The 10,124-nt window shown below is 58.0% G+C and overlaps 1 protein-coding gene across 1 annotated transcript in view; it reads left to right on the top strand.

Annotated features, from left to right (window-relative positions):
* PNPLA6 (patatin-like phospholipase domain containing 6) overlaps window positions 1–10,124 on the top strand; it is a gene marked incomplete at its 3' end in the record, with an annotated part of 17,716 nt that overhangs the window by 1,852 nt on the left and 5,740 nt on the right. Inside the window, exons 5-26 of the mRNA XM_010018613.1 lie at window positions 908–1,067; window positions 1,773–1,853; window positions 2,314–2,442; window positions 2,526–2,606; window positions 2,673–2,799; window positions 2,882–2,962; window positions 3,206–3,312; window positions 4,050–4,241; window positions 4,700–4,777; window positions 4,993–5,198; window positions 5,307–5,438; window positions 5,536–5,659; window positions 5,740–5,853; window positions 6,122–6,197; window positions 6,306–6,446; window positions 7,192–7,255; window positions 7,331–7,499; window positions 7,564–7,746; window positions 7,823–7,941; window positions 8,016–8,172; window positions 9,056–9,172; window positions 9,255–9,324. Of these exons, the coding sequence (XP_010016915.1) occupies window positions 908–1,067; window positions 1,773–1,853; window positions 2,314–2,442; window positions 2,526–2,606; window positions 2,673–2,799; window positions 2,882–2,962; window positions 3,206–3,312; window positions 4,050–4,241; window positions 4,700–4,777; window positions 4,993–5,198; window positions 5,307–5,438; window positions 5,536–5,659; window positions 5,740–5,853; window positions 6,122–6,197; window positions 6,306–6,446; window positions 7,192–7,255; window positions 7,331–7,499; window positions 7,564–7,746; window positions 7,823–7,941; window positions 8,016–8,172; window positions 9,056–9,172; window positions 9,255–9,324 (2,708 nt within the window). The remainder of the gene's footprint in view (window positions 1–907; window positions 1,068–1,772; window positions 1,854–2,313; window positions 2,443–2,525; window positions 2,607–2,672; window positions 2,800–2,881; window positions 2,963–3,205; window positions 3,313–4,049; window positions 4,242–4,699; window positions 4,778–4,992; window positions 5,199–5,306; window positions 5,439–5,535; window positions 5,660–5,739; window positions 5,854–6,121; window positions 6,198–6,305; window positions 6,447–7,191; window positions 7,256–7,330; window positions 7,500–7,563; window positions 7,747–7,822; window positions 7,942–8,015; window positions 8,173–9,055; window positions 9,173–9,254; window positions 9,325–10,124) is intronic.

Raw genomic sequence — 10,124 nt, 5'->3', positions numbered from 1 at the left:
GTCCGGGGGGACCAGGATCCAGCCCTGAGGGTCAGGAACAGGGGCCAGGAGGACCAGGATCCAGCCCTGAGGGTCAGGAGCAGGATCCAGAGGGAGCAGGATACATCCCTGAGGATCAGGATCCATCCCTGGGGTCAGGGTTAGGATCCAAGGGAAGCAGGATCCATCCCGGGGGTTTGGAGCAGGACCGAGGGGGACCAGGATCCAGACTTTGGGGTCAGGAGCCAGCCCTATGGCTCAGGAGCAGGATCTAGGGAGCTTCAGGATCCAGCCCTGAGGGTCAGGATCCATCCCTGGGGCCAGGGTTAGGATCCAAGGGAAGCAGGATCCATCCCGGGGGTTTGGAGCAGGACCGAGGGGGACCAGGATCCAGCCTTTGGGGGCAGGATCCATCCCTAGGGGACTGGAGCAAGGTCCAGGGGGACCAGGATCCAGCCCTGAGGGTCAGGAACAGGGTCCAGGAGGACCAGGATCCAGCCCTGAGGGTCAGGAGCAGGATCCAGAGGGAGCAGGATCCATCCCTGAGGATCAGGATCCATCCCTGGGGTCAGGGTTAGGATCCAAGGGAAGCAGGATCCATCCCGGGGGTCTGGAGCAGGACCAAGGGGGACCAGGATCCAGCCTTTGGGGGCAGGATCCAGCCCTGGGGTCAGGATCTGGATCATGGGGGGGTCGGGATCCATCCCTGAGGATCAGAAGCAGGATCCTGGGGGACAAGGATCCAGCCTTTGGGATCAGGATCCAGCCCTGAGATCAGGATCAGGATCTTTGCATAGGGACAGGCTGGACCACTTTTCTGAAGGATGCTCTTCCCTTCTGCATCCCCATCGCAGTGGTGGCTCTAAGGGACCAGAGAAGGTCCTGGTGGGCTCCATGTCACCTCTTGTCCCCCTCCTTGTCCCCACAGGGTGCTGGGTCACTTTGAGAAGCCCTTGTTCCTGGAGCTCTGCAAGCACATGGTATTCCAGCAGTGCCATCAAGGGGAATACGTTTTCCGGCCAGGACAACCGGACTCCAGCATCTACGTGCTGCAGGATGGGAAACTGGAGCTGATCCTCACCGAACCCGTGCGTGGTGGGGACATCCTGGAGGTGGCACAGGGGGGGATGGACTGGGATAGCCAGGGGACATGGAGGTGGCACAGGAAGGGATGGGGACACCCAGGGGAGAGGGAGGTGGCGGATGGATGGATGGATGGATGATGGATGGATGATGGATGGATGGATGGATGGGGACACCCAGGGGAGAAGGAGGTGGCAGAGGGATGGGTGGATGGGCAGACGGGTGGATGGATGATGGATGGATGGATGGATGGATGGATGGGGACACCCAGGCGAGAAGGAGGTGGCAGAGGGATGGGTGGATGGGCAGACGGATGGATAGATGGATAGATGGATGGATGGATGGATGGGGACACCCAGGGGAGAAGGAGGTGGCAGAGGGATGGATGGATGGACAGACGGATGGATGGATGATGGATGGATGGATGGATGGGGACACCTAGAGGACACCCAGGAGGTGTCTGAGGGATGGATGGAGACACCCAAAGGGCACCCAGGAGGTGGCAGAGAGAGGGATGGGGACACCCAGGGGAGAGGGAGGTGGCAGAGTGATGGATGGATGGATGGATGGGTGGATGATGGATGGGTGGATGGATGAATGGATGGATGATGGATGATGGATGGATGGATGGATGGATGATGGATGGATGGACGCATGGGGACACCCAGGACATGGAGATGGGAAGAGCAAAGGGGGTTTGTGCCGTGCAGGATGGGAAGGAGACAGTGATGAAGGAGGTGTTCCCTGGGGACAGCGTGCACAGTCTGCTCAGCATCCTCGATGTCCTCACGGTACCAGTGCCAGCGTTGGCCCCGAGTCCCCTAAACCTGGCTGTGGCCATCCCCAAGTCCTCTAACCCTGGTCATAACCATCTTCAAGTCCCCTAAACTTGATTGTGGCCATCCCCAACCCCCCTAAGCTTGATCATGGTTGTCCCCAAACCCCCTAAACCTGGTCATGACCATCCCCAAACCCCCTAAGCTTGATGGGGGATGTCCCCAACCTGACCACAGATGTCTCCAAACCTTCCCAGCCCAACCATGGCCATCCCCAAGCCCAACCATTGCCATCTCCAAACTCCTGCAGCCCAACCATGGCCATCTGGAAGCCCAACCACGCCCATCCCCAAGCCCCACCAGCCAAAAGCCTGGTGCTACCAGTGAGCTTTGCCAGTCCCCAACTGCCACCACCCCTCATCCATTGCCGAGATGGACCATCCATGCTTGAGATGGACCTCAGTGTGTCACCTAGGGCCACCAGCGTCCGTACAAGACAGTGAGTGCCCGGGCAGCAGCAAACTCCACCATCCTCCGGTTGCCAGTTGAAGCTTTCTCAACCATCTTTGAGAACTACCCCGAGAGCTTGGTACGGGTGGTGCAGGTGAGTCTGGCTTGGTGGGACCACCGTGGGGGGGTCCCTTGGGGTGCCAGGAGACCACTGATGGCTTCTTCCCCCCACTTTAGATCATCATGGTGCGCCTGCAGCGAGTCACCTTCTTGGCTTTGCACAACTACCTTGGCTTGACCAATGAGCTCTTCAGCCACGTGAGTTCCTCCTCAGCATAGGATGGAGCTGGAGAACCCCAACCCTCCTGATGCTCCCTGTTGTAGGACATGCAACCACCAAAGCTCTTCCCACAGCCCAGCCACACTGCCCGCACCAGCCCCGTCCGCCACGGCAAGCGCGGCCTTGGCCACATGGATGAGGGCCGGGAGCCAGGTAGGAGCTGGGAATGGAGCCCTGGAACCTCTTCCCCTGGTGAGACCACCACGATGAGGGGCTCTGCTGCCCATACTTAAGGTGGTCTCTCATCCAGCAGCTGAGCCACTGAAAGCTGGAGGCCTGGAGCCCCCCACGCCAACCATGAGCCGCTGCATCTCCATGCCTGTGGACATTGCTGGTGGGTCTGAGGCTGGAGGGAGGAACCAGGGGGTCCTGAGGTCATGTAGGGCCACCAGGGTTGTGGATCTCCTCCAAGCTCATGTGGCCACCACCCCAGAGCATCCTCCTACCCCTTTCTCCTGCATCTCCCATCCTTGTGTACCCTCATCCTGCATCTCCCATCCTTGTGCACCCCCATCCTGCATTCCCCACCCAACACCCTTGTCTTGAACACTGGTGACCCCACCTTCACCCATTGCAGGTATCCAGAAGGGTCCTCGCTCTGACTTCGACCTGGCCTACGAGCGCGGGCGCATCTCGGTGTCGCTGCAGGAGGACAGGACCAGCACCTTCCCCACCTTCTCCCGGGTAAAGAGGGTTGGGATCATGGAGGAGAATCCAGTTGGAAGCCCATAGTCGGTGTTCTCCAGGGCTTGATACTTCAGGGTCTTCTTCACCTTGTTTCTTAGTGACATGGATGAAGGGGTGGAGATACGGAGCTGGGATGGAGATACAGAGCTGGGGATGGAGATGTGGAGCTGGGGTGGAGATACGGAGCTGGGATGGACACATGGAGCTGGGGATGGACATATGGAGCTGGGATGGAGATATGGAGCTGGGATGGAGATACGGAGCTGGGGATGGAGATATGGAGCTGGGATGGAGATATGGAGCTGGGATGGAGATACGGAGCTGGGATGGAGATACGGGGCTGGGATGGAGATACGGGGCTGGGGATGGAGATACGGAGCTGGGGATGGAAATACGGGGCTGGGGATGGAGATAGGGAGCTGGGGATGGACACATGGAGCTGAGAATGGAGGTACGGAGCTGGGATGGAGATACAGAGCTGGGATGGAGATAGGGAGCTGGGGGAGCAGCTGATCCATCCCTCTGGTCAGGATCAGGATCCAAGGGGATCTGGAGCCATTCCAAACCCACCATGGCCACAGTCCTGTGTGACCTGCTGTAGGTGGCCCTGCCTTAGCTCTCCAGATGATCTCCAGAGATCGCTTCCAATCCTAATGATTGCATCCACCCAAATCCCTCACCAGCACCACCAGGGTGACCATTGATGGTGATGGAGCTGTCCCATCTCCCCATAGTCCATCTCCCATGAGCCTAAGGAGCGCAAGACAGTGACGCTGGAGGAGCAACCATCTGGTATTTACCGCTACAGCTATGGCAGGGATGAGTCCACACCTATGAACCCTCCCGTTGGACCATACCAGGGCAGCCAGAGCAGCACCATCTTGGAGACTGCCAAGCAAGAGCTGGGCAAGCTCATGAAGTTGGAGGTGAGAGCAGAAACAGTGCCTCTGGGGCTTTGTGGTGGTCCCCTGGGGCTTCTTGGTGGGCTTCATCGCTTCATGTTGGTCCCCTATTGCTTTGTAGTGGTTCATGTTGCTTCATGGTGGGTTCTTGTGGCCTTCTGGTGGGTCCTCATCATTTTGTCGTGGCTCCCAATCACCTCATGGTGGATCCTCATCACTTCATGGTGATCCCTGTGGCCTCGGGGTGGTCCCCCATCTCTTTGGGATGCTCCTCCATCATTTTGTGGTTGTCCCCATTGCCTTGGAGCAGCCCCCTGTCTCCTCGTTGTGGTTCCCATCTCCTCACGGTGGTCCCCATCTCCTGGTGGTGGTCCCCCATCATTTTGTGGTGGGTTCCCATCTCCTCATGGTGGTCTCCATGGTGCTCCCTATCTCCTCATGGTGGTCCCCATCACTTCATGTGATGCCGTTCTTCCCTCTAGGACCCTTCTCTCCTTGACAACCGTGTCCAGCTCTATCGCGCCAAGGCCGGGGCAGTCATTGCCTGTGAAGGGGAACAGGTTGGTTTGGGTTTTGGGGAGCTGCTCCCCTCACCCTCCATCTCCACTGGGTGCTCCTCGTCCTACTCCTGCCCTATGGGTGACGGGGGGCAGGAACGATCCCCAAAGCCATCTGGAGGGTGCAAAACACCTTGTGAAGAGAACCAGAAGAACCCCCCACGTGATGCTGAGGATCTCAGGTGGCCTCCAATGGTCATGAGGTGACATCTTGGCAGGATGCGAGCCTCTACTTTGTCATCTGTGGCTGCCTGCATGTGTACCAGCAGATGATTGACAAGGCTGAACACGTCTTCCTCTTCTTGACCCAACCTGGAGAGATGGTGGGACAACTGGGCGTGCTCACCGGTGAGCCCCTCATCTACACCATCAAGGCCAACCGTGACTGCACCTTCCTCAAGATGTCCAAGATGGACTTCTACGAGTGAGTGGAGGAGCTCTGGGGGCAAAGGGTTGATTCCAAAGGGGATTCTCAAGGTGAACCTTGTGGTGGCATCTCTTGGGGGTCCCCCCACCTGCTCTTGATCTATAGCATCATGCGGGAGCAGCCCAGCGTGGTGCTGACTGTCGCCCACATCGTGGTGGCTCGTATGTCCCCTTTCGTGCGCCAGATGGACTTTGCCATCGACTGGATGGCGGTGGAGGCCGGGCGGGCACTCTACAGGTGGGTCCCAAGGGATGGGCACCCACCTCGCCTTGGGGAGCACCACGTTGGTAGGGGGCTGAGGTGCTGAGCTCCACACGCTGCTTGTGTCCCCCAGGCAGGGGGACAAGTCGGACTGCACCTACATCGTGCTCAATGGGCGCCTCCGCTCCGTCATCCAGAAGGGCAGCGGCAAGAAGGAGCTCGTCGGGGAGTACGGCCGGGCAGACCTCATCGGGGTGGTGAGAGCCATGGCAGGGCCATGGGGTGGACACCACGTACGTCTGGATGGTGCATCATGGCCACGTGTCTTCTACTGCAGGTGGAAGCCCTCACCCGGCAGCCTCGTGCCACCACGGTCCATGCGGTGCGGGACTCGGAGCTGGCCAAGCTGCCTGAGGGCACCTTGAACAACATCAAGCGCAGATACCCCCAGGTACCTCCAGATCCTCCATCCTGGGGTCTTCACCCTCTTCCTATGGAAGGAGAATGTCCCTGTGTCCCTTCCAGCCAGTGGCTTGTTAGAACCAGCAGTTGGTAGAGCTGTCTGTAGAGGACCTCAATGGGTGTCCCTCTGTGAGGGATGGGTGGTGGTGGTGGTGGTGGTGGCACCCTAAAAGGCACATGGGACACTAGCTTGGGGTCTAGCTGAGGAAGCCCTGCCAGGTCCAATGATGCCATGGGCCCCATCCTGGTTCCTGCAGGTTGTCACCCGCCTCATCCACCTTCTGAGCCAGAAGATCTTGGGAAGCCTTCAGCAGCTCCGCGGGCCCTTTGCAAGTAGGTCCCAGAAGAATTTGGGACAACAAGGTGCCTTCTCCAGGCTGGTGGCCATCACCAGAGCAGCACATGGAAGGTGTCCACCTCCCTCTTGTCCTGTCCATGCAGGCTCTGGCTTGGGCATGGCCTCCAGCTCGGAGCCCATTAACCCCACCAGCAACCTCTCGACGGTGGCGGTGCTGCCGGTGTGTGACAGTGTCCCTGCTGTGGCCTTCTCACTGGAGCTCAAGCATGCTCTCGACGCCATTGGTGAGTGCCAGTGCAGTGGTGACCATGGCATGGTGGTGGCCACAATGTGTGGAGGTGACCATCCTCCTGTGGAACGTCAGTGACCTGGTCTGGTGGTGATCACAGCCCCATGGCACAGTGGTGGCCATGGCATGGAGGTAGTCATGGTCTTGTGGCATGGTGGGCACCATGGCATGGTGACCATCACAGCTTCCTGGCATGACAGCACAGTGTGGTCATGACCACAACCTCATGGCACGATGGTGACCACAGCATGGTGGTGACCACAACCCCATGGCACGAGGATGACCACAGCATAGTGGTGACCACAACCCTACGGCACAATGATGACCACAACATGGTTGCAACCACAACCCCATGGCACGATGGTGACCACAGCATGGTGGTGACCACAACCCTATGGCACGATGATGACCACAGCATGGTGGTGACCACAACCCTATGGCATGATGGTGACCACAGCATGGTGGTGACCACAACCCCATGACATGATGATGACCACAGCATGGTGGTGACCACAACCCTACGGCACAGTGTTGACCACAACATGGTTGCAACCACAACCCCATGGCATGATGATGACCACAGCATAGTGGTGACCACAACCCCATGGCACAATGATGACCACAGCATGGTGGTGACCACAACCCCATGGCACGAGGATGACCACAGCATAGTGATGACCACAACCCCATGGCACAGTGGTGACCACAGCATGGCGGTGACCTCATCCCACCTCTTCCAGGTCCCACTTTGCTCCTCACCAGCGACGTTCTCCGTATCAACCTTGGCTACTTGGCGCTGGAAAGGTAACTCCCATGGGGAGGACCATCACCAGCGACCCACCAGCGCCGTGCCACCAGCTGACCCCTCCATCTCGGCAGCATCCAGGAGTACCGCCTGTCGGGGTGGTTGGCGCAGCAGGAGGACAGCCACCGCATCGTCCTCTACCTGACTGACTCCACCCTGACCTCCTGGACCGTGCGGTGCATCCGTCAGGCCGACTGCATCCTCATCGTAGGAATGGGTGACCAAGAGCCAATGGTGGGAAAGGTGAGGTTGAGGAGGTAGGAGGTGGTGGGACACCACCGTGGCGGGTGGCTGATGGCTTCTACAGCTGGAGCAGACGCTGGAGAACACAGCAGTGCGGGCACTGAAGCAGTTGGTTCTCCTCCACCGTGAGGGTGGTCCCGGCCCTTCCCGCACCGTTGAGTGGCTCAACATGCGCAGTTGGTGCTCGGGTCACCTCCACATCAGGTGTCCCAAGCACATCTTCACCCGACGGAACCCCGCCAAACTGGTACGTGTGTGTCCCCCCGGGATGACCTTGGTGGTCCCCCTCTCTCATTGTCACCCAGTGGCCATCCCATCCACAGCAGGAGACATATGATAAGTTGTATAAGAAGAAGGCCGACATCCACAGCGACTTCTCCCGCCTGGCGCGTGTCCTCACCGGCAACACCATCGCCCTTGTCCTGGGTGGTGGCGGAGCCAGGTCGGTGCCACACCAAGGATGGGACTTAGTGGGGTGGGGAGGTCCCCATCTCATCCATTCTCCTCTTTATCCAGGGGCTGCTCCCACATTGGGGTGATCAAGGCGATGGAGGAATCGGGGATCCCCATTGACATGGTTGGTGGCACCTCCATCGGCGCCTTCATCGGGGCGCTCTACGCCGAGGAGCGCTGCGCCGACAGCACCATGCAGCGGGCACGGGAGTGGGCCAAGGTGGGTGCCAGGGCATGGACCCACCACAGGGAAGGACCTTCCTGGCGGTGGAAGTGTCTCCTTCCTCCTGTTCGTCTTCCTCTTCTTCGTACATCTCCTTCTTCTTCTTCTTCATCCTCCTTTGCCTTCTCTCCTTATTCTAACTGTCTCTTCCTCCTCTCCTTTTTTCCTCTTCTTTCTTCTTCCTCCTTCTCCCTCACCTTGTTCTTCCTCCTCTTCCTTTTTTTCTCTCATTATTCTTTCTCCTCCTCCTTTTCTTCTTACTCTTCTTTCTTCCTCCTTGTCTTTTCCTTCCTTCCTCCTTCCCTCCTTCTTCTCTTCTCCTTCTTTTCTCCTTCTTCCTCCCTTTCTCCTTCTCTCCTCTTTCTTTCCTCCTTCTTTCCTCCTTCTTCATTCTTCCCTTGTTCTCCTCCTCCTTCTCTCCTCTTTCTTTCTCCTTGTTTCTTCTTCTTTCTCCCCCTTCTTTCTTCTTCCTTCTCACCTCCTCCTCTCCTCCCTCTTTCCTCCTCCTTCTCCTCTCTTCCTCCTTTTCTTCTCCTTCTTTCCTTCTCTCCTCGTCCTTCTGTCTTCTTCCTTCTCTCCACTTCCTCCTTTCTCTTTCTCTTTCCTCCTTCTTTCTCTTTCTTTCTCCTCCTTCTTTCTCTTTCTTTCTCCTCCTTCTTTCTCTTTCTTTCTCCTCCTTCTTTCTCTTCCTTCTCTCTTCTTCCTTCTCCTACTTCTGTCCTCCTTCTCCTTCTCTCTTCCTTTCTTCTCCTTCTTTCTTACTTTTCCTTCCTTCTCCTTCCTTTTTTCCTCGTTCTTTCTTTCTCTTCCTTCTCCTTCCTTCTCTCTTCTTCCTTTTTTCCTCCTCCCTCTCTCCTCCTTCCTCCTCCTCCTCCTCCAGTGCATGAACTCAGTGTTTGCGACCGTCCTGGACCTCACCTACCCCATCACGTCCATGTTTTCGGGCTCAGCCTTCAATGACAGCATCAACAAGGTTTTCCAGGACAAGCAGATCGAGGTGGGTCACCCACCCGTGGGGAGGGTTCTGACCAGCCCCACAGTGTCCCCACGGTGTCACCCACCCCGTCTTGTCCCCACAGGACCTGTGGCTGCCCTACTTCAACGTCACAACTGACATCACGGCCTCGGCCATGCGGGTGCACACGGATGGTGAGCACTCCATGGGGAGCTGGAGAAGTTCTGTGGTGCTACCACAGCCCCCTTTGTGGGGACCTTCCTCACCAGCACCCCAAAACATGTTGCTGCTCCATGGGGGAAGGTTTGCCATGTCCCATGGAGAAGACACATCCTGGTGTGGCCAGGAAAGGGCTTGGAGGGCTCATGGTGAGCCCAGGCGGTGGTGGCTTCCTATAGAATCAGCCAGGTTGGAAAAGGCCTTCAAGATCATCAAGTCCAACCTGGTCATCCCATGAGGCTCAGCTCCCAGTGGGGGTCTGTCTGTGTCTGGTGGGGCTGGGAGCAGAACTGAGGTGTGGAGCTTCACCCTGGCACCTCGAGCATGCGTGTGTCTCCTCTAACATAGGTGCTCACCACTAACCCCATAACCCACGCTCACAGCATGTGCAGCAAGGGCATGATCTGATGATGGTCAACGTCGTGGTGGGGATGATGTGGCAGTGGGGACATCGCGGTGGTGGTGGGGACATCGCAGTGGTGGTGGGGACATCGTGGTGGTGGTGGGACATGGTGGTGGCTGCCCCTCCTCCTTGCCTGGTGTTGGAGCTCACCTGGGACATTGAGCCATCCACGAAGCTGCCCGTGGTGGCTTCCCAAGCAGCCTGGCTCTTGCTCTGCCTGTTCCTCTGGCTTCTAATGCCAACTAATCCCTGCTCACCACCCCTAACCAGCACCTCCCATCCTTCACCCATCCTGGCTGGCTTGGTTCTGGGGCTCCAAACCTCCTCGGTCACCTACTGCTGGGGCCTCCATGGCCATGACCATGTCCTCTC

Source organism: Nestor notabilis, unplaced genomic scaffold, assembly GCF_000696875.1.
Source record: "Nestor notabilis isolate BGI_N333 unplaced genomic scaffold, ASM69687v1 scaffold13117, whole genome shotgun sequence".
Lineage (NCBI taxonomy): Eukaryota > Metazoa > Chordata > Aves > Psittaciformes > Psittacidae > Nestor > Nestor notabilis.
This window is presented reverse-complemented; position numbering and strand designations above follow the sequence as displayed.